This window comes from Euleptes europaea, chromosome 1 (genome assembly GCF_029931775.1).
Source record: "Euleptes europaea isolate rEulEur1 chromosome 1, rEulEur1.hap1, whole genome shotgun sequence".
NCBI classification, from domain to species: domain Eukaryota; kingdom Metazoa; phylum Chordata; class Lepidosauria; order Squamata; family Sphaerodactylidae; genus Euleptes; species Euleptes europaea.
Genome location: NC_079312.1, coordinates 103,629,193 through 103,652,618, shown reverse-complemented (window position 1 = coordinate 103,652,618; position 23,426 = coordinate 103,629,193). Strand labels below are relative to the sequence as shown.

Below are 23,426 nucleotides of genomic sequence, written 5' to 3'. Positions count from 1 at the left end.
GAATGCGGGAGCCGAGTAGGGAGCCTTGGACGGGCGGATAAAGCCCCGCGCCAGATTGGTGTCCAAATATTCGCGCAACACAGCCTTTTCATTTGGGCTCATGGGGTACACTTTCCCTTTAGACAATTTGCCATCCCCCACTATTTCAATAGCACAGTCCGTTTCACGGTGGGGGGGCAATTCATTGCATTCCCGCACATCAAATACATCGGCGAACTGGGGGTACTCATTGGGGAGCTGGGGTGGAGCAGTCCCGGGAAGGGGAGCCCCTACGAGGGCGGCTGCAGGAGCGCTGAGTACTCTATTTTCATCATGGAGTTCGCATGGGTTGCACGGGAAGGTGAGCGTTCGCTTCACCCAATCTATAGAGGGATTGTGCCCCATCAACCAGTTCATTCCCAAAACTACGGGTGCGACTATGGGGGCGATGGTAAAATAGAGGCGCTCCCAATGTTCCCCTATGGACATGATAACCGCTGCGGTGCGGTGGGTTACGGGTCCCCTTTTAAAGTCACTGCCATCCATCTGGGAAAAACGGATGGGTTCGGGTAGTCGCTTTCGCCTGACTTGCAGCAATTTGGCTGCCTCTTCACTCAGCATGGTACGGGCACAACCCGAGTCCACCAGAGCTGTGAATTCTAAGGTGGGACCCCCTTTTGGTAATGAGAGTTTGACTTTAACATACACATTGTCTTCCTGAGCGCTTACCATGAGTGGAGCTCCTTGCACAACGTTCGGTGCGGTCTGCTGAGGAGCCCCCTTTACAGCAGACCGGCGGCGTTTTTTGCCGGCAGGTCCCAGTCCTCCTCCTCGCTGGAGGAAGTGGTGGTGGGATTTGTAATCCGCGACTCCGATGAGTCAAATGCATCCATTGTAATCCGTGACCCCGATGGGTCGGCAGCGTCCGAGGTAACAACCTCGGTACGGGCATGCAGGGCTGAGGGCGCGCTGCGTCGGCTTGGAGGTGGTGCGCCGCTCCGGCGGCGAGGTTGTCCCTCGGGAGAGGGCTTCTCGGGTTCGGTAGCGGTCGGACGAGTCGGTCCCAGGCGTCCGGTTCGAGAAGGGCATTGTGAAGCAAAGTGTCCTTTCCCCCCCGCAAACGAGACAGACCCCGCTTTCAAAACGCCTGCGGCGTTCGGCCATGGAGGGTCCACTCCCGGAGGGGGTTCGAGAGTCCTTCGGACCTCCAGGCTTGTCTCCACGGGGCTTGATTTCTCGTCCAGTGCGTTGTCGGGACAGAAGCAGCAGTTGCTTACGGTTCTCAATATTGGCGGCGTGGCGAATCCAGCCTTCAACATCAGGAGGGTTGCCCTGCATGAAAGCCCAGTGTTGTAAGTCCGGGTTTAAGCCCTCCCGGAAACACTGCACCTTGGTTGTTTCGCTCCAGTCCAAAACCCGACTCGAGAGCGACTGGAACTCACTAGCATACTGCGTGACAGTCTTAGTACCTTGGCGCAGCTGTTGCAGGGCCACCTTTGCTCGCTCGCCCAAATGCGGGTCCTCAAAGCGGTGTCGAAGGGCAATTACGAAGTCATCGAGGCTTCGCAAAACCGGGGAGCGAAGTTCATACTGCTGTACCATCCAGGCAGCCGCTTCCCCTTGCAGGAGAGAAGCGACATACTGGACCCAGGAGTCTTCTGAAGTAAAAGTCTGGTTCTGCTCACGCATAAACACATCTACTTGTACCATGAAAAACGTTAGTTGGTCACTCGACCCATCATACGTGATTTTCAAATCCCTACGGGCCGGTGGAGCAGGTCGGATGGGGGGTGCCTGGGGCACAGGGGCCGGAGGCTCACCGTCCGGCGGATTGGCGGGTGGAGTCTGAATCTTCATCGCATCCATGGCTCCGGCCATCTCCAGCATCACTGCCTGCATAGTATCCATCCGGTCCAACAATTCCTGGCGTTCAGACTGCCAGCGCCGCCGCTCCTCGTCCATCTGATGAAGCAGTACGGCTTCCTTTCAGGCGGGATCGTCCTCGAACCCTATCCCGTGCATCACAGTCCGTCTTGACTGTGTGTCACTCTTCGGAAGCGACCAACGCTTGGGGGTTTGCAACCAGCTCTCCAAGCGAGTTTGCTTGGGCCTAGTCCCCAGACCCAATTTGGAGTCGGGCTCACTGGGCGTCCTCCCAGTCGACTTCCCATCTGGAGGGGATGAGTCCGGTTTCGTGGGTACAGCATCGCCCTTCTTGTCGCCGTCGTCCGGCTTGTCGTTGGAGTCCCCGTTGCCAGCCATAACTGTCCAGAGACGGTACAGGAGCAGGGCAACGTGGTAAGAGACTTGCAACTTAATGTGAGGGTTCCAGACCTCTCTGTGCAAATCCCATAAAATCACTTGTTCAGCCAGGCATATAGAAACAAGGTTCTTTTATTGGAAACTACAGAAGATACTGTCCACACACTGATAAAAGTTGCAAGTAAGCCAGACTGCACAACTACAGAATTATATCCCCTACAGAGGAGCAAAAGGTCACACCTATGTTATGGGAAGCTACAAGATAGATGGGCACGGTACAGACATCAATCGTCCCCAGAGAGCCTAGTTAGGGTTATCTACTTTCCAAGGCCGGAATTGGCAAGAGGGAGTGAACCAAAGCGCAGCCGGGGAAACACAGCAGGGGAGGCACTCGTGAGACATACCAGCCAGGGCTTGACAGATATGGTGCCTGAGATCAGGGAAGGCCAAATGGTCTGAACTGCTTTTACGAGTTCAGTTGGGAGGGGGGAATTAGGATAACGGCACACAAAGACACACAGACCCTCACACTTTTATTGTATGGAGATTTTGTTATTCTAAAGATTGGTTTTGTTTAGCACGTTGGGACCCAGGGCAATGAATTGTCCAGTCTGACTCACTGAATGGTGCCTCACCTGGGCATTAGGTATGCAAGAGTCCGCTGTATAACATTTTATCCCTCTTTTTAAATTGAAATAGAAGTTACAATGTCAGGATCTGCTGGGAAAACAATCTTTTTTTTAGCTTAAGCCAATGCGACTGTCATGTGCATTCTAGGGTTTCAGCCAGAGACCTGTCCTGGTTAGAGCAAGGATTGGACTTGAGTCTACCCATACTGTGTGCAGCTTTGTAATGTTAAAGCAAAACATGCTTAAAATAATATCAGTGTTTTATTCAGTGCCTGCCAATTTTTCTACAGTCTCAGCCACCTGTTTTGCAGCCTGCAGACCTGGCTCCGTTTCCTGAAGAAGCCATTAATCTGTGTAGTACCTTTCATTGTTTAAAAAACCATCGTCTTTGTTCATTTTAAAATTCTATGGCATTACTGTGCTCATGGGCATTGGCTGTTAAGCTTGGCTCAATATGGCCTAGCTGCGGCTGTGTGCAACAAACCCTTCAATCTACCTCAGCCTACGTTCTGTGGAGACTTAACAGCTGAATGGTAGAGCAGTGGGAGAATGTTTGATCTGTTGAGTATGAATGCCAGTTTTAGAACTTTAATTGCTTTCTCTGCAAATCTCCAAACTCCCATCTTTCAACTACCACAGAAAACAAGGCCATCTTGGCTTATTGCCCTTTGTTAGAAAGGGATGTTAGGTCATGGAGTTAAAAATTCCTTGAGGGATGACTTTGTCCCCAACCATATTGAAGGACCTGATCAGGAAACCTCTCTAGAAGATGCCCAGTGTGGGCCGAAATAATTTTAGTAAGTATGAACTAGTCATAAATACCACCTGAGGAAGGGGGAGCATGGTGCTCAAGTGAATAGTGGCTATGCATCTGCATGTATTCTTGGATGATACAGATGTATTTCAATGCAGGTTTAGACCTAATTTTGGAACTGAAACTGCTTTGGTCACCCAAACTGACCTCAGTGAGATAAATGGAATATATGATCATGTTGATTTTCTTCGGTCCTTTCTGGGGATTTTGTTACTATCAGTCAACCTCTGGGACTGCCTGCCTCAAATGAGTGTCTGGATCACAGTGATCTAGTGGTTCCATTCTTATCTGCCACATGGGTATTAGAAGGCAGTAGTGGCAGACTGTTGCTTGAACCCTTGGCACCTGTACTATGCAGTGCTGTGGGGTCCTGTCTCTTCTCTTATGTGGTGTAACATCTGCACAAAACTGTTGGAAGAGGCTAAGAGGTTTGGAGTAAAGTGTCATTCATAATCAGATGGCTCTTAACTTTATCTCTTTTAGCTCATTCAGCTGAGTCAATGGGTGTTTTAAATTTATATCTGGAGATAGCAGTGGGATGAATGTTGGGTCAATAAAATGAAGCATAATCCAGACAAGACTGAGGAGCTATGATAGTTTAATCATGCGTTAGCTGTTCTGTCGGCCTGTTCTGGACTGGATTGCACTCCCTCTGAAATATGAATGCTATTTAGGGCACTCAGGTCTCATGTGTAGTGCATAGCACATTCAAAGAACTTGAGTTGGTTCACCCATCATGGAAAAGCAAGATCTGACTACAGTTATCCTTGTTGTGATAATGTCCAGTATAGTTTACTACAATGTGCTTTACATGGGGCTGCCTTGGAAGACTGGAAACGACCATTGGTGCAGAATGCATCTGCATGATACATGCTATTCAGACAACATCTCTCCACTGTTGGAATAATTTCATTAGCTCTCGAATAAATTTTGAGCTCAATTACTTGATGTTATTTCTTGTTCACCTTTCTCACTGAGACAAGGCAAATTACACGATCCAAATCTAAGCAATCAATAGAATGATGTGTCTTGTTCACAGTGAGCAATGTAATAGGACTAGGATTTGCAGAAATTTGAAACAGAGCTGCTGTTTGGCCAAAGCGTAAGTATTAAACTTGAGATGTTAAACAATGCAATGTGGTATCACATCAGTAGAAACAGAGTGCATTTTCCTGGTCCAGTCTGTTAATGATGTAGCCCTATTTTCTTTATAAAAATGCCCTCTGACCAATTCTGTTTTATGTAGTTTGCAAAATGCCAGGAGCATAGGAGCCTTCCTGATCTTCTCCGGTAGGGAATTCCACAGGGTGGGGGCCACTATAGAGAAGGCCCATGCACAGGATGTTATTGATCTTACCCGTCTGCTGGGTGGTGCTTCCAGAAGGCCCCTGCTCAGGTGTGTGTTGTCGCTGTGGGAATTGGTAAAGTGGCAGTCTTGCAGATATGGGGGGGGGCCAATGTCATTAAGGGTTTTGTATGTAACAGCCAGTATCTTAAATTGATCTCAGTAACTGATGGGCAGCCAATGCAATGACTGCAGAATGGGTGTAATAAGCATGCTGAGCCAGGATCTCGATAATAACTGAGCTGCGAAATTCTGTACCAACTGGATGTCAAAGAGCTCCAACCAGCCTCCATCAGTTGGAGGCTGCTTTGGTTTAGTCAAAAGTTTCCCAAAAAGGACAAAACATTAAACTCCAGGCTTTCACCCCAAGTTTAATGGATAGCTGCCACCAACCCTGGGGTCCAAAGGGTGAGCCTCCAGGCAAGGAGTCCAGGGTACCTCCAGCCAAGCTCCAAATTCAGTGTAACACTTTTCCTGCCAGGGTGAGACCTAGCTAGGACTGTTCACACTTCCCAAAACTGTCTTAGGTTTCTGGTAGGTGGTTTTTACACTCACATAAGGCACTTAGAATTTAGGCTTGGAATCCCAAAATCAAAAGACACAGTCCATTTATAGGCTAACAATTTATTTATCAGAGTTATGCTGGTTTACAGGAAAGAAAAAGTCATGAAGTTTTAAGCAAGAAAATAATAAACTATTTAGCGTAGCTAACTAATACATTCAAAAGCCTTTTTGATTCAAAAGGATTGGCAAAGGTTTCTTGCATCAGATTATAGTTACCAAGTTCCAAAGATGCTTCCAGCATTCAAAAGTTTCAAAAGGTTGTCCAAAAGGTTTCTCCAAGCAGGTCAGCTTGACCAGAGTTTCCCCCTCAAGGGCCAAAATCAAATGGGTTGTGATGCCGCCAGCACAGCTCTCCTGCTGTACCCCAAAGCGTGCATAGTTTGCTTAGGGCTGGTTTGTCCTTATATCCGTTTTCTCAAAGGGATGAGCTCATAGAAGCCAACTGAGAAAACGAAAGGAATTAGCTGGTAATTAATCGCTTGGTCAGAATGCTGACTCACTAAAAGGTGTTCAGGTGATGAAGTCTGCAGAACCCCCGGCACCTGAACATCGTCATGAAGGCTGACCGATTAGTTACTATGGCAATGTACGGCCTTGCATTCCAGAAAGGGGAGAGAGGGCTTTAACGAGCACCAGCTGGGGCTTACCTTACTCCCTCTACAGAAGCAGTTTTCAAAAGGAAACTTATTTTGCTGGTCTAAAATCCCAATAACACAGAATTCATAGGCCTGAACCAAAAGAAATAATACAATCCAAGAAATTGAGGGACCTAAATTCTTGACATCCTTCCCTTTATTCCAGGTGAAGTTACGGGGTACCTTAATTTTACCTAAAAGCTCTAATCTACCATGACTGAGTAAATATTAAAACCATATATTACTCTGTGGTTACACTGACCACCTTGCGCGGAAATCCATGTAATCGGAAGATGTGCGTCACAAAGAGGCGGGCTAGTTTTGGGGCGGACAGGATACCTGCGCAAGGCACAAGATTCACCTGTTTTGAGAACAGGTCTGTGACTACCCAAAGTACAGTTTTACCCTCGCTGAGGGGTAGGTCAGTCATAAAATCCATTGCAATCACTTCCCAGGGTCTGGAGGGGGTTTCTAAAGGTTGTAACAATCTGGGCAGCTTGCCCTGGGGACTCTTGGCAGCAGCACAAACTGGGCAACTGCGGATGAACGAATCTACATCAGTTCGCATGCCCGCCCACCAAAATTGTCTCCTTAGTAAGTGTAAAGTCTTAAGAAAACCAAAGTTTCCCGCGGTTTTGGCCCCACGAACCAAATGCAGAACTTCCTTTCGCAGTACCTTAGGTATGTATAACTTGGCGTCTCTATACCAATAGCCCCCGATTCAACCGAGTTGGGAGGGTTTTCGCAGAGAATTCGGCTCTGCAATTCTGGCGGAGGGATTTCCTAAAGAAATCGGTTAGCCCCTCTATGTCAGGCGTTGTGGGTGCCACGCTAGCAGGTTTTGACGCCAGGGAAGGTGCCATCGCCGTCGGGGGGGTTGGGCGGATGGTTCACCTGGGTGGACAGGCCCATGCTTCTCGGGACTGGCAATGCAGGATGGCCTGAGGGGTGGAGCCAGAGTCGGCGTGGAGAGTGGGGTAGACGGGCCGACCGTTGTGGTCGGGCTTTGGGTTCCCCCCCTGCGAAGACTGCATTGGGAGCCGGGTCTGCGACCGGGTTTGTACTGCCAAAGTGGGCAGTAAACCCCTCTGAGCAGGAGTGAAGAGAGATTCGGTGGGGCGGTCAATCTTGGTAGGGTATTGAGGCAGTCCAGACAAAGCATCAGCCAGCAAGTTTTGCTTCTCTGGCACATATTTTAATACGAAGCGAAATTGGGCAAAGAAGTCCGCCCAGCGTACTTGTTTTGCGGACAGTTTACGAGCTCCCGTTAACGCTTCCAGGTTCCTGTGATCGCTCCACACTTCAAAAGGCATTTTAGAACCCTCTAAGAATTGTCTCCACACCGTGAGGGCATGCTTGACTGCGGCCGCTTCTTTTTCCCATACCGGCCAATTGAGCTGAGACTGCCTGAACTTCTTAGAGAAGTACATGCACGGATGAAGTTGACCGTCCCTCCCTTGCTGTAGGAATGCACCCCCATAGCAACATCTGAAGCATCCACCTGTACTATGAACATTTGTTCCGGATCTGGGTGTTTCAATACCGGCTCGGAGGTGAACAATCGTTTGAGCTGTAGGAGGGCAGCCTTGGCCTTCTCCCCTTGGAACGGGCCTTCGAACCATCGTCGTAATGCTCGCATAAACTCATTGAGAGAGCGGATGGATCGGGCCCGGGTGTCGAACTGGAGGACCATCCAATCCGCGGCCTTTCCTACCAGAAGTGAGGAAACGAACCGTACTCTGCTATTTTCTGTAGGAAAGTTGTGCCCCTGTTCCCTCGTATAGCTGTCCACTTGGTGTAGAAAACAGGGCAATGTATCCACGGAGCCGTCAGATGTCACCCGCAGACGGGGTTGATTCCACTGCACAATCGGGGCCGCTGGAGGTGGAGCCGGTGGTTGCCCAGGTAGTGGTTGGGGCAGCGGCGCCAAGGGTGGCTGGGCCAGTAGCGCTGGGGGCGCTTGCAGCGGCACTTGCAGCTGTGGCGGTACTTGCGGCTGTAACGCCGAGGTTTGAGTTCGCTGTAGACGTTCGTATTCACGCATCAGTAGGTCCATTTGGTCCTGCATACGAGCCATACGATCCGTTAAGTTCCGGTTTTGAAACCATAGGACATGGATCTCCTCCTCGGATCCTCCAGTAGGTCGGGGTTGGCTAACTCGGAAATGGGTATTCCATTCCTCCCCTGTATATAAGTCCTCGTCATACAAGTACTCCAGCACGTCGGAAGCGAAAGCGAGTCGTCGTCTGCGCGCCACATCTCGAGGCAGGCCACCATCTGGGGAAAACGAGGGGAAAGACTGTCCCAGTCCCCCGACCACGTTCGGTCGCACATCGGCTTCTGCCGTTGCCCATGCACGAGCGGCAGCCGCGTCGGCCAACAGTTGCTGCTCCTCTTGCTTCTGGTCGGCGAGAGCCCAATCCTTTTCTAGTTGGACGGCGGCAGCCGCCGTCACGATCGGTAAGGCCTCTTGCTGCAAGAACAGTTCAATTTCTGTAGGTTGGCCCAACAATGGTTGTTGGACCCGGGGAGCCAGATCCGCCGAGGCCGAGCCGAACTCAGGAATCAGCAGTTTCTCGACGTCAGCCGCTGTCGTCGTAGCCGGTGGCAAGTCTAGAAGAAACATGACCGTCCGGGCTGCCACGTTCCGTGCCTCCCATTGACACAAGGCGGGATCCGGAACGGTTTGCGGAACCTCTCCCCCGGGAGCTCCCGCCATGGGCAAATACTCGTCAGGTACCTGGATCGGGACCGCTGACTGCTGTGTCTCGCAGAGCGTAAGTCCCGCCAACAAACGAGTCAGTGCCTCCAAGTCCTCTTGTGCCAGCCGGACCTCTTCCAGCAGAATGTCCAGTTGCCGGAGGTCGTCTTGGGCACAGTAATCAGTGTCCGGAGTCTGCCAGGGGGCCGTTGCAGCCAGACAACGCCACTGATCACCCACAAGTCCGATTAGGCAGGTGGCCTCCACGTCCGTCCGCAGCGTCTCTTCCAAAACGTCCTGCAACAGGTCAGGGTCGTTGGGGAACTCGTCCGGTGTTCCCAACGAAGAAAACGAGCGTCCAGGCGAACCCTCCAGGGCTCCAGCCAGTCCACTCGGGGAGCATGTCCTATGCTCAAACCTGAGACCCAGGCGAACCCTCCAGGGTTCCAGCCAGGAACATTTCACTCAGGGAGCACGTCCTCTGCTCCAACCCGAGATCCCGGCGATCCCTCCAGGGCTCTAGCCAGGGATTAAAAATCAGTTAAAAGAGGTAAGGATGATGAGTGCCATAATGTGAGCACTTGTCCCATGATAATCCCATCAACAAACATCCACAGACGAGTAGTCCAAAAGAGAGTTGATTTATTTGAAGATCTACAGGTTAACAGCAGCTAAGAATCAAGATGGCACTAATGGAAACTAAAAGCATGGTGCAGGACCTATATCAGAGAGCATAGAACTATTCAGGATGCCATGGTAACCCCCCTCCCACTGAGGTAAGATTCCCACAGAGTATTGAGACAAAACAAATAGTTGGCAGTAGAGCCGACCTTGGCCAGCACCTGGAGATAGCACAGCATCTTCTGTTAGATCATGCCTGGCATTCTGTGTATACTGCACAGGCTAGGCCTGACAAGGCCTGGCGGAATAGCTCTGTCTTGCAGGCCCTGTGGAACCCTTTAAGGTCCCACAGGGCCCTGATGTCACCGGACAGAGCATTCCACCAGGCCGGCACCAGGGCCAAAAAGGCCCTGGCTCTCGTCGAGGACAGCCACACATTCTTAGGGCCAGGGACCACCAGTAAGTTGTTATCAGATGACCGTTGAAGGGGTTGCCAACTTTCTTGGCTTTCTTTGGGTTTAGAGGTGTCTGTGCCTTTGAGAGCTGCATTGACAGCAGATTCACAGGTAGAGTTGTTCCTAGCACTGTATGCCCACAGTAGGGACAATTGGGGTGGTCGACAGTTTTTAGCATTAAACTAGCCTAGCGAGAACACAGATGTTGGCAATTATATAACAGCAACTAGACCCGCACTGTATACTTGGGGCTGTTGCTCATACTGTAGGTTTAGCCGGGGGTTAGCATTGTTGTGTGCTATTGATGGGGTTCATCCTAGCCTTTTTACTCTGGCTGGAGGGCTGTTTGAAAAGAACCAAAAGAGAAACAAGAACAGTAATGAGTAAGGTACCGCAACAAAAAACCTGTGGGCTCCACGATTCCGCGCATGGTGCAAGCTATAGATTTGAGAGAGTGGTGCTTTTCTAATTCCTACGCCTCCCACTTGAGTGTTCCCATCAGTGGGAATCACCTGCTGGAGGGAGGAGTACAGTCATTAAACCAAACCCCTGTAGGGATTGTACTGGAAGTCTCTCTGTTTGGGCTGCTCCATTGAACTATGATCTTGCAAGGCAAAAGGGATCCCAAGTATCTGGCCAGCAGTAGCAAGGGTTGGGAGGCTGGAAATCACCCAGAAACGTGACTGTGCTTTTTGTTTCCTCTGCTTACATGTGAGGATACACTGGCATGGCATCACACTGCCAGCTTATCTCCGAGGGAGGGGGGGGGCCTTTCTGCACTGTGCATACTTTACCCCATGTCACCGTTTGTGACCAGTTGCTGCAGCTATTGAGAGAGGAAGTCTTGTTGAGCCAATCCACAGTGGGTACACATTGCAAAAGGGGTACATTGACCTTACACCCCCAGGTAGAGAAGCAAAGGATCCAGTTCACCATTTGTGACCTGAGTTGGACTACTTCTTAAGGTTCTAGCAGAGCAGCATTTGCAATGTGCAGTAACACCAGCGTGGTGTAGTGGTTAAAAGCAGTGGTTTGGAGCAGTGGACTCTAATCTGGTGAACCGGGTTGGTTTCCCTACTCCTACACACGAAGCCAGCTGGGTGACCTTGGACTAGTCACACTCTCTCAGCCCCACCTACCTCACAGAGTGTCTGTTGTGGGGAGGGAAAGGTGATTGTGAGCCGGTTTGATTCTTCCTTAAGTGATAGAGAAAGTTGGCATATAAAAACCAACTCTTCTTCATCATCCTTGGCTGTTTGCACAAAAAGGGAGCATTTGGTACAAGTTACCCTTTGTCTGGGATTCCTGTCGCCACTCTTCCCTGTGTGCGATCTAAGTGTGTACAGTATGAAGCTAGACAGATGTATCCTCCTGTTGTATCATCTGAGATATTTGTGCCTGGGCTTGGATTTACATGATACTTAGGAGAGTTGTGACTGACTGCAGAGCTACTATCCTAAGCTGCACCGTGGCTTTGTAGGCAAAGGGGGATTTTCATTCCCACTTAATTCAGCTGGAAAATGTAAACGTATGACTGCATTCTTATTAGTATAATCTTGTGCTGGGGGTGGAGCATGGGTGTAACAGGGTTCAGGATGCCAACTATGCAGCCTCTAATTGCACAGCTGAGCCATTGCTAGAATAGGTGTTCCTCAAAGTGATCACTACTATCTTTAAAAAAAATTGTAATTAGTGCTACTATATCATTTCTGCAGTTGCCCAAAGAAATGCTTCAGGAAGAATTTGATTGTTTGTGGTACAGAAAGATCTTTCTCTGTGCAAGCAGAGAGGAAAGGCCAAATGCTGTATCTATCCAATGGTAAAATAACAAGGGGAATTGTCTACCGATAAAAACTGTGAAATGCAACCAAATCTTTAGTGAAGTTCTACCACAGCCAATCAAATCAGTGATCTACTTTCCCTTGAATTCAGTTTCACTTAACTTTTTTTTTTTAAAGTGGAAATGCATCTCAGTCTTCTTTAGAATTACTGGTCTTCAGTGGTTTACTGAGGGAACTTGATATGCACATCCGTTAGGCTATGTCTTTGCAAAAAGGTAAATCATTAAAATGCACATAACATTAAAAGAAACCCACTGCCTCGATTTAGCATGCAGTAGCGTTGTGAAATACACATCAAGGAGCACTAGTGCCTTTAAGCAACTGTTTCTAAGTGCTGCTATTTCTCTGTTTTCTGAGTTCCTAATATCTAGGTCATGGGACATGGATAGTTTGTCATAACTAACATTTCAAATAGTTGTGACAATAAGAGAGAGAAGGCAGAAATGCATCCCTAGCACTCATTCTTTCTACCCTAATGGACTGATGTAGCAGTAAAAAAATTGTACTTCTGTGTCCTATGAGAGGATTTCAATGCTAGAAGATAGATCACGATGGGTAGCCATGTTAGTCTGTCAGCAGCAGTAGAAAAGAGCAAGAGTCCAGTAGCACCTTAATGACTATCTGAAGAAGTGAGCTGTAGCTCACAAAAGCTCATATCCTGCCAGAAATTTTGTTAGTCTTTAAGGTGCTGCTGGACTCTTTCTCTTTTCGATGCTAGAAGAATGTGAGTTGCTGTTCTGTGATGTCTGTCTTAACTAGTGGCAGAGGCTCAGCTCTCCACACATACAAAGTAGCTGCCCACGTAGACCCAGCCCCTCTTGATGTTCCATTTCTTCCTGAAATTTTCATTTGCAAAATTTTCTGGCATGCTCAGTTTGTGAAGAGAGACAGTAGATGACTCCAACAGAGTTTGAAGGACCAGCCCTGTTTTGTCACCTCTTGTGTGTTGCACCTTTCTCAGAATATTTGGCATTTTTCCTGTTTAAATGTATATGCTGCAAGAGCTGAGGGTCTGTTGTCACAGAATAAATAACATTAATAATGGTAGACAAAGTCATAGAATCATAGAGTTGGAAGGGACCACCAGGGTCATCTAGTCCAACACCCTGCACAATGCAGGAAATTCACAACTACCTCCCCCACACACACCCAGTGACCTTTACTCCATGCCCGGAAGATGGCCTCCTTGAGCCACAAGGAAAAATAGGATATAAATATGTATTGAATAAATAAATGTCTAGTGTAGCATTGTGGCTAAATCCACACTTGCCTAGAAGTGCAACCCTCTCTCAGCCCAGCCTACTTTGTGGGAGGCTGTTGTGGGAATAAGTTGGAGCACGGAAGAACCACATATGCCACCTGAACTCCCTGGTGGAAGGGAGAAAGGATTGAGTTTTCATTCTCTTTAAATCTTGGGTTTTGTGGAGGCCCTGTGCCTTAATATAACTGCACAAGATGTCTGGCTAGTTGTGTGTCACCTTCATGAAGAGATCTCTAAAGGGAAGAACAATATCTTAATAATATTGTTAACATTTTACAAATGCTAATTTACAGGTACACATGGAACCAGAACTTGATGTGCAAAGCATGCTATAACGATGGAGGTTTCTTCCTGTGCCACTGCATAGAAGCTATACTGCATGATAAACCTTCGTTGTATGTCAGCTTACTATGCAGATAGGAAGTTTGAAGAAAGAGCTGTTCCTATTGATCCACAGAGCGCAGCGGGGTAGCTGTTATTCACCCCAAGTCACAGTTGTTCGCCATCCTCCACCGGGGGCACCTTGGCAAAGGAGTATGCTAACAGCCCAGTACAGGGCTGCCGGCAACCCTGCCCCTGATCATAGGGAGGTCTCCTGGGTACACTTACCTGGGAGTATGCCCCATTGCATGACGTGGGGCATAGTGCTGGGTGTGTCTGCCTTGAGTCGCCCCCATATGCCCACACCACTAGCCTTGGGTTTGGGAGCCAGCATTGTGTGGTGGCATTCAAGCTTATGTGCAGGGAATTGGGGCGGACTCCTGAATTTGGGGCAGCTGGATTCCCATCCCTGCTCACCTGTCACTGCAAGGTCACCCCTTCGGGTTGGGCTTGTTAGGGTTTTGAAATGAAACACATCAGCCACACAGCATGGATTTTTCTCCCCGCTGCCACCCCTTGGGTGTTCCACATTTTCTCTTGGTGGTGCCAGGTGCCCTCTCCCACTGCCAAAGTACAATGCTGTGTGCTCAAGTGGGCACAGCAGAGACCTCTGAGACGAAGTCCCATGCTGTGCGTCTTCCTTATTGATCTGTGAGGCGCCCTGGTTGGGGTTTGCATAGTGCTGGGGGTGCTGTGATTGAGTGCAGGGGAGGAGGATTGGCTGCCACTGGGGAGATGGCAGCAGCTGTAATCAGCTGTAATCCTGTGCTCTGCTGGGGCTTTTGGAGGGACCGCTCCTATGAAGGGGTGCTTGGTCTGTCCCACTGTGTGTGGTTTTTTTCTGGTGTACCTTTTCGCCAGTTCTTGAGGGGGGAATTCTTTAGCTGGGGAAGCTTAGTGAGCCAACTGACGCCTGCCATGCCCCTGGGTCCACCTCTTTCCCTGCCAGTGCAATGGCTTGCACCAGTGTTGCTGCATTGCTGCCCCACTGATGCCCAGCTGCAGCGCACCAAGGCACTCTGCCAGATATCTTGAAGATGCGCCTGTGAAGTGCCCTCATCAAGTCCCTGCGTTCGCTCTCCCCTCCATTGTGCTGTTAAGGCCTGACAATTCTATTTTAGGAACAAAAAAATGTGCATGTTTCTTCTAATCCCATTTCAATATAGACTTGGCTTCTCATTTGTGTGTAACCATTAAACTGATTTTTAAAAAAATCTTCAAGCCTTTTGGAGCTTTGATCTGTACCCATAATGATTCTTGTTGTACATGAGGGAAAAGGTACTTGTTTCCTTTTGTTCTCTTTTTTAAAATGGAGAATGCTTTCCAGGGGGTGGGTGTTGGTGTGCTTTTCTTGTTCGTTTGTTAGTGTCTGCTAAATCCAGCTTCTGCTCTTTCATGGATGCTCTGCTCATTCCCCCAACAAGAGACAGGACATTGCACACTATTTTTGAAAGGCTGGGCTAAGAGATTACTCTTAATGCTACAGTCGCAGGAAGATTTCCCCAAAAGTAAATACATCTTAGCAAAAGAAGTGCTATCAAACAAGAATGCTAATGCCAAATAAGCTAGCAAGGTGCCCCAAAGGAGACCACTCTGCTGCTTCATCAGTAATGTCTACCAAAAAGCAAGCCTCTTATGAACCTAGTATGCATCTTTAAGAATGCAAGAGCTCTGCTGGATCAGATCAGTGGGTACATCTAGTCCAGCATCCTGTCTCACACAGTGGCCAACCACTTCCTCTGGAGACCGAGCAACAGAGCATAGAGGCTGAGGCCTTCCCCAGTGTTCCCTCTTGGCACTGGTATTCAGAGGTTTTCTTTAGTCACCGGAAGCACGCAAGTAAGCAACTTGCTCCCCTACTCTGTTACCACATGGTAAGTAGACCGTAATCTTTGTTCCTTTAGGGTGGAATTAGAATGGTGCTAAAAGGAATCTTTCATATAGGAATCCACTTTTCCATACTGTCTGCTGAACTCTGATTCCGTTCCATGGTGGCTAATACCAAAGTGTGATACCCATAGTGAACCAAGAAGCATCACAAAATATAGTGATTTTGGATCCTACTACTCTGCTCACCTAAATGTGAAGCCTTCCTCTAGTGAAAGAGGCTCTTCCTCTGTCTGGAAGCTTCATGAGCTGAAAGAAGATTCCACACTTAATTGTACAGAGTATAGCCGAGCTCACCTTGTTGAACCCAACTGGTTTTGTTTGTCTTTTGCTGATCCACAAATATCTGGGCCGGTTATGCTGTCTACATAAACAAGCTACCAAAATTTTAAAATCCGTAATTTCTAATGATAAACTGTTAGGGCAGTGTGTGTCAAGCTCCTGAAGTTTGTGCATATACACGCGCTCACGCATACGTAAATGCAAAAGCCTAGTTTATCCTGCAAGTGAATGTGCCCCACTAGGGGCAAGAATGTGAAAATTCACTGTCGTGTTGAGGAATACACAGGACGAAACAATCAGCAAAGCACTAAATGCATTCAACCAAAAACCAGCAAATAAAGCCGGCGTATAGTGCCCCTGATAAACACTTCAGAACCTCCCTCAGACATCGCTCAGCCCATGCCCACTCATCAGTTGGCCCCAAACACCTCCCCTAAATAGTTCCATTTTGTATCCTCTCTGGAAGCTCAGTGTGGTTGGGGGTCTTTCTCACCTCCTCTAGGAGGCAGTTCCAAAGCAGGAGGGCGAGAACAGGAAAAGGCCATTTCAGCGAACAGTGCAGAACCTGAGGGAGAGCTAATTCTCCTTGCCATTTAGATGAGATTCGTATGTCCTGCTGTCAAACCGTTTAGCACAGGGAAACACCAGAGAATGTGCAAGATCTTGTTTCTCTTCTGGTGATACCTGACATAATATCACCTTGATCTCAGAGTGCTGTGTGTTATGTGAGTTCTGAAAGACTCAAAGACATAAGAGGGAAGCCTTCTCGGTGTTCATCTGCTCGCTTTTGAATTCTTAGGGTATTAACATAATTCTTACTGTTAAAGGTAATTCTATGCCTTTTGAAATCTCCTCCAAATATGCTTTTTGTGAATAGAAACACATTCTCATGATTCTAGAAGCACAACATAAATTTGATGTAAGGAGAGCTTAAGATAAGGTCATGATATCAACCCAAATTTTGCGAACGACTTACATAGAAAGAACAGTTGAGGAGTAGCTGAAAATCATTGCAATCCTTTTTTATGAGGGACTCATAACCTCTCATTGTTAAGTTAAGCCTTTTTTCTTTTTGTCATTTTATTCCCAAAACTGGTTTTCGGCCACAGTAATAAAATCTAAAGCTTTGGAGCTGGGCGTTAGTGCGTGGGTTCTAGTGGTTAGGCCAGGGGTGTCAAGCTCATTTGTTACAGGGGCCGGATATGACATAAATTTCACTTGGTCAGGCCGGGGCATGTGTAGCATAAAATTTAATGCCAGGTACCGGAGTTACAGACTTTATAGGAGACACAGGGAAAGTCAATTAATGATATTATTTTTTTACGTAAAGTACAAACGTGCTTAAAACAATAACACTCTTACAGTATTTTCTTTTATTTATCACTCTTTGATAATTGATCCCCCGAGACTCGGGGAGGTGGCTGCCTCAGCTGGCGAGCCCACAGTGGGCTTGCCAGCCCAGATCAGGAGCAGGGGGATGGCTGCTTTGGCTAGTTCGGGGGCTGGATAAGAGCCCTCAAGAGGCCAGATCTGGCCCCTGGGCCTTATGTTTGACACCCATGGGTACTAAAGCCCCAAGATAAGCCATTCTGAATTAAAGATTCAACACTTCAGCAAGTATAACTTTGACTTTCATCAAACTGTGTCACTTACCCTAGTTTCTTTTCTTCTAAAGGTGCTCTTACAGAGTGCTATGATGAACTGGGAAACAGATACCAGCTTCCTGTCTACTGCCTGGCCCCGCCTATCAACATGATCGAAGAGAAGGGTGACCTAGAGACTCTGGATATTCCTGATCCACCACCCAATTCTGGCCACGAATGCCAGCTTCGCTTACGCCTTTCCACAGGCAAAGACCTCAAACTTGTAGTCCGCAGTATGGACACTGTGTACCACATGAAAAGAAGACTGCACACGGTGGAGGGTGTGGAGCCCAGCAGTCAGCGGTGGTTTTTTTCAGGCAGGCCATTGGCAGACAAAATGAAACTGGAGGAGCTCAAAATACCAAGGGACTATGTGGTACAAGTCATTGTGAGCCAGCCCTTAAACCCCACCCCAGTGGAAAACTGACTTTGCCTCTTTGTCTCTCCTTTCTTCCTCTCCCTCTTTTTATCATATGAGAACTTTTTTCACTCTCCCCCCACCTCCTTCTATCCTGTTAATGGATTGGTTCCAAGCAATGACCAGCAAAAATTCCATCTGTGATGGAGCTTTTTAGGGGGTGGACACACACACACACACATTCATAAAATATCTGTAAACTGCCCCAAAGAGTTTGCCCAGTTTTAATATTGAACACCACAGTAAGAAACTCCTAACAAAGTTAATGGGAAAACGTGTGTTCATGAGGGAGCTTGTAGTTTAAACATGATAAGAGTTACAAACAATGTTTTAAACTGTAAGTGAAGCATTGATCCATGAAGGCAGAAAGCACTTTTTAAAGGATTAAACCAAACTGAAGTATTTCATGAAATCGGCAACGCTTACACTTCAGCCAATTGGTGTAGCTGTTCTGGTACATCTAATGTGCTCCGGTATTTGTAAGGATTGTTTCTCTTCTGGTTTCGCTCACTGGCTCAATGAGGCTACTGCTTAAAGAGGGTGATAACGGGTCCTAAGCCTGAGATGGACTTTTTGAAGTGTATTCTGATGATAGTGTTTTTGATCCCTAATTCAGACTTCTTATATCAGGTTTGGTACATTCCAAGTTAGCAACGAATCATCATTTGCTTTATTGTCTGGTAAATACTGCCTTCTGAAAAATCAGGCAATAGTTCAGCACATGCATACATTTTACAGAACTGCTCATGGAATGAAATGTTAGTGGTTGCAAGGAAGCTTCTCCTGTTATTTACTGGCACCAGGCAACGAGCTTACCAAATTACTGTACTTCGCTGTGTCTAGTTGAAAAGCTATTTATTGGGAGAGCACCAGCAAAAAAGGACACAGAACTTTCACATCACTTACTTAACTAGTCCTATAATTTAGTATGCTAGTCACTAATGCTTTCACTCAAAACTGTGATTTTAAATTTCCTTGATTCATAGCAATAGCTGTGAAAACAAAAGAGAAAAGCACAGGAACTTCTCTGTCATACACAGGATAAGAAGGGCGTGCAACTTTCTGATCAGCATCTTTTTGATACAGTTCTTCCCACTAAGTTTTGTATTTTCTACCTATAACTGGGAGTGAAATGTATGATCTTGTTCAGTAGCTCTATATTCATCCTTCTGCCTTTCTAGAGAAATAGAAAGAAGGATGAAGACTTCTTGGCAAGTAAAGATACCATAGTTCCTAGATCAGTCTAATCGCTGAAACTTTACATTACGCCACTAGATCTTGGAATATGTTTTGAGAAATGGGCATTGTGTTGCTTAAACACTATTATTCTCCCCCCCCCCCCAAGATCCCTAAGTATTTCGGAATCTCATTAGAGGTGGGAAGCTTGCAGAAATAAGTGAATTTTATGGGTTCATGAGAAATGGTTCACATTCAAGGGACCTTTCCATAGGAGAGGACATTTCAGGGGCCCTTTAACCTCCCTGCCATTGTTTATGCATGTGTCTTACAGTGTATAGACCACCTGTGCATCAGAATGGATAGGTCTTTTTTTCTAGTTAGTAGATTTCAAAATGTCCTACCTTTCATTCATCAGTAGTCTCAGACAATGACTGTAGCAATATCGTTCAGTATTCTTTCTCTTTAGAATGTCGAAAGCACTTCGGGGGAAATTGATAATGGTCTTTAATGGAACACTATCCAGTTAAATTTGGAGGGTTAACACTGAACGGAGCAATTTTAAAGCAAATTTCCCCTTTAAAAACAAGTTGGTCTAGCTCTTTTGTAGTTCCTCAGAACATCCGTTGTGTCATTTGTCCTGTTGTGTTTTGATGTGGACATACTCATGTTAGCTGTGCTGTTAAGTTTTCAGGTATCTTTCACTAACTACTTTTTTCTTGCTAAGCACCAAATCTACTTGTCTGTTTGCATGTGGTGCTCTTTTTCCTTTTTATCTTATTACGTTGACTTGAAAAGCATGGACTTTGGTCCGCTGACCGTGCAATCTAGGGTGGACATTTTCTCTTTGCTTTGAAAAGGGCTACACTACTTAAGTGTCCTACATATTAACGTAGCCTTACTTGGGTTATTTTGCTGTGACAGGTAGGAACTACTAAACCAATGAAACTGAAACTTTTTAAGATCATACAGATTTCAGTGTAGAAAAGACTACAGGTTTTTAAAGGGGACACGGTAGTCTTTGCCCTCTGGTTTTTGGGGATTGAGTTCATATTTGGAACTACATGTCATGCAGACATGAATGTATCGGGCATCACAAAACACAGCACTGGTTTGGACACAGTCAATTCCTGCCTGATCCTCTCAATGTATTTTATGTCCAGATGCTGTTGAAGATGCCTGGCAGCAGTGTGGAGCAAAAGAGGATCTGTGTTCTAGGCAATAACTAAGTTCCTCACTTTTCCTGGTCCCACAGTCACTTTCACTACTATTAAAAGTAAACGCAGACAAAACAGTGCAGATCCTGCATCTACCACTAAAGATGTATGTTAAAATAGTTAAAATAGTTGCTATAAATAGGAATATATAAGCAAAATCTAACTGTGAATCTTTCCTAGGTCGTCCTACATGTTGAATTTTAAGAAAACTGGATTGCCGCACACAGACTTTAAAAGCTTAGTATGTCTCCTGGGTTTTCAGCCATGCAGTTGATGTCTAATACAGTTCCTTTGCCTTTCTAAATACCAATGTTGCTATATTGTGTGTGAGCCGTAGCCTTTACATACCAGAAACATGCCTCGCAAAATAAAAGTATGTATCTGTTATATTCTTTGTTTTTTCAAGACAATTATGAAAAGGGACAAAAGTATTATGGCTGTTGAAGAATGAACCAAGCCATAAGTTGGCTAATGACTTCTGTAATTTCTGCTGTCCCTTTTAGAATGTGTTTTCCAAGATTATTGGAAATTACTGTTTCTAAATTATGTTACTTGATGATACAGTTTTCCACCCAGCATTTTAATGATTTGGTAAACAATTTAGGAACCCCGTGGTGCAGAGAGTTAAGCTGCAGTACTGCAGTCCAAGCTCTGCTCACAACCTGAGTTCGATCCCGACGGAAGTCGGTTTCAGGTAGCCGACTCAAGGTCGACTCAGCCTTCCATCCTTCCGAGGTCGGTAAAATGAGTACCCAGCTTGCGGGGGTAAAGGGAAGATGACTGGGGAAGGCACTGGCAAACCACCCTGTAAACAAAGTCTGCCTAGTAAATGTCGGGATGTGATGTCACCCCATAAGTCAGGAATGACCCGGTGCTTGCACAGGGGGACCTTTACCTTTTTAAAACAATTTTTAAAGTCACCAGCTGTAAAATGCTCTGCAGTAATCTAAGTGTTCTCAGAGAACAATTACAAGAGGATATTTAAACATCTCTACAGAGAGAGAGACCAACCTCTTTTCATCAATGCATTGGTAATCTTACAGGATAGAATCTGGCTCTTTTTTTAAAAAATGCTACCGTACTCCTTCGCCAATTATTCTGCCTTCTGCTACCGTACTCCTTCACCAATTGTTCATAAATATGTACAAATCGGTGTGTGAAGGACTAAAAATGTTTTGGATGTCAGTTTTGAAGGTGGTGATATGCAAAGGGACAGATACTGCTGTTCTGAAAAAACAGGAGTCTCATTCCTATCCTTTCAATTGCAGTGGAATACTCTTGGAAGGAGACATTGACTATTCCTCCAGTGAAAATGGCAGCAAAGACTCTGGAAGTAATGAAGGACCAGTTTCAAGCTTGTGCATAAATAAATGTGAGCAGTAAGCTGATATATACCTCCCTTTTGCACTCAAGGAATGCTGTCCTTCACCTTTGGAGTTCCCTCTCTGAACAGAAATAATCCCTCAGGAATCATGAATTGCTTTTTTTTAAAGCTAAGTAAAAACTGCATGTATCCCAGAACAAAGTAGGAGCCATCGCTAGAGTTTGTTCTTCAACTGCTCCAGAAAGAGCTGGTTTTAAGGGATAACTTGATTGGCGATAGTGAAAAAGACCTTTGTCTAATGATGTTGAAGCCAGGCAAATATTCCCTTCGAAACTTTGAACTGGCATTTAGAATGAGGAAGTCAGCTGTGGGGTTCATTAGTCAATCTCCAACCCCCAGCAGTTTCGTTTCATTATTTTAAGGGGAAAGCAACTCAATCAGACTCCGAAGTACCGGTATATCTACGGTTGATCATCTACGCATAGACTGGATCCGGTATGACTATCAGTGCTAGAGACTGACCATGCTAATCTAGAACCTGTGAGCCCAGGCTGAGTTGATTTAAGAAGATAATGTACTGTGAAGGCAGAACACTTTGTGCTATCAAGTACAAGTAGTAACTGAACAGTTTTCATTACATCTGCCACAAATTTCAACACATCTGCCACACCTAATCTACAGTCAGCCCCACAGCAGTGAATTATTTCTAGAATCTTTTGGTGGTGGCAGGTCTGTTAGCAAAGAGATTTGGTTGTCATGCCTATTATTGCAGAGGTGTCACTAGCAAATTGCCCAGACGCAGTAGACTCTATCATCTGCTTGTCCTGGAATAGCTTGTCCTGGAATAGCTTGAAAGGCAAAGGGACAGCATTTCTGGTTATGTTAGGTTGTTTAAAAAGAAGAAGAATGCTTACTCTCCTCCGTCCTTTTTTGAAAAAAACTGTGCCCTGCTACTAGTTGCTTTAGAATGCACAGTGAATTTAAGGAAACTTCTATAATTAAATTGTCTATTATATTTCCCCTGATTTTTAAAATGCTAGTGTTGGGAAATGATGAGATATGAAATCCCTGTGTGATAAACTGGGCTTTAATAGTATTGCTGGGCAAAGATAATATCCCCTGCTTTTTCAAATATTTAAGTTCCATGGTTTGATGTAACAAAAAAAATGTCGCTAACAAGATGAGGATAATGGCAATGCATATTAGTGCATTGCTCCTTAGGGGAAACATAACAAGTATAAAAAAAAAACCCGTACCTACTAGGTTAGTACAGTTTTGTGCTGTTTTAAGAAACCATTTTAGCATTGCAGCCATTGACACACTAATCTCTTAATTGACCTCTATCCTGTTGCTTAGCTGTTATGCATATACCTCTGGAACAGGTTAGCAGAGAACTGTGTCTGCCTAGGATATTTTCGCTTAGTAAATGGATCTTTGTTTAGATAGTTGCTAAAGAAGTTTCTTTAGGTATTTGACAATAATATTCCATCGGGGCGGGGGGTCTATCTCACTTGCAGCCCTCTTCCCAAGTGTAAAAAATGGGGGGAGGGTACCTAACAATGTGAATGGTGTAAAATACTATCTTTGGGAGTAGTTAAACTGAATTTAGGCAGAAGTTACCTATTTTTTTCAATACGTTGCTTTATTCCAATACGTTGCTTTATTCCAAGGCTAGTGAAACAACATGGTCAACAACTTCACTGGTTATTTTGGTTAGGCAGTCAGTTGTTTTAAAAAGTGCTGCTGTTCTGTGTCCGGTAAGTATTCTTAATTTAATTCAGCAATTGCTTTGCTATCCCTGTCTCTTCATTTTGCCTGCTATGTAAACTTTGGTCCCGTTTATCAGGAGTCCAGGATTAACTCCAGAGACGTAACTCTCCTTTCCAGGGAGGCGTGTATTGCAGTGCATATCAGCAAGCTTATGAGCACAAACAGTATAAAGGTGTAAACTAAGGGTAAATCAGTTTATTCCATTAGGAGATTTGAACCCC

The 23,426-nt window shown here is 46.1% G+C and overlaps 1 protein-coding gene across 1 annotated transcript in view; it reads left to right on the top strand.

Annotated features, from left to right (window-relative positions):
• The window catches only part of UBTD2 (ubiquitin domain containing 2), an 81,084-nt gene extending 63,314 nt beyond the window's left edge, over positions 1 to 17,770 (top strand). The window contains exon 3 of the mRNA XM_056862170.1: positions 17,333 to 17,770. Within this exon, the coding sequence (XP_056718148.1) occupies positions 17,333 to 17,727 (395 nt within the window). The 3' untranslated portion in view covers positions 17,728 to 17,770. The remainder of the gene's footprint in view (positions 1 to 17,332) is intronic.
• Positions 17,771 to 23,426: the final 5,656 nt, after the last annotated feature.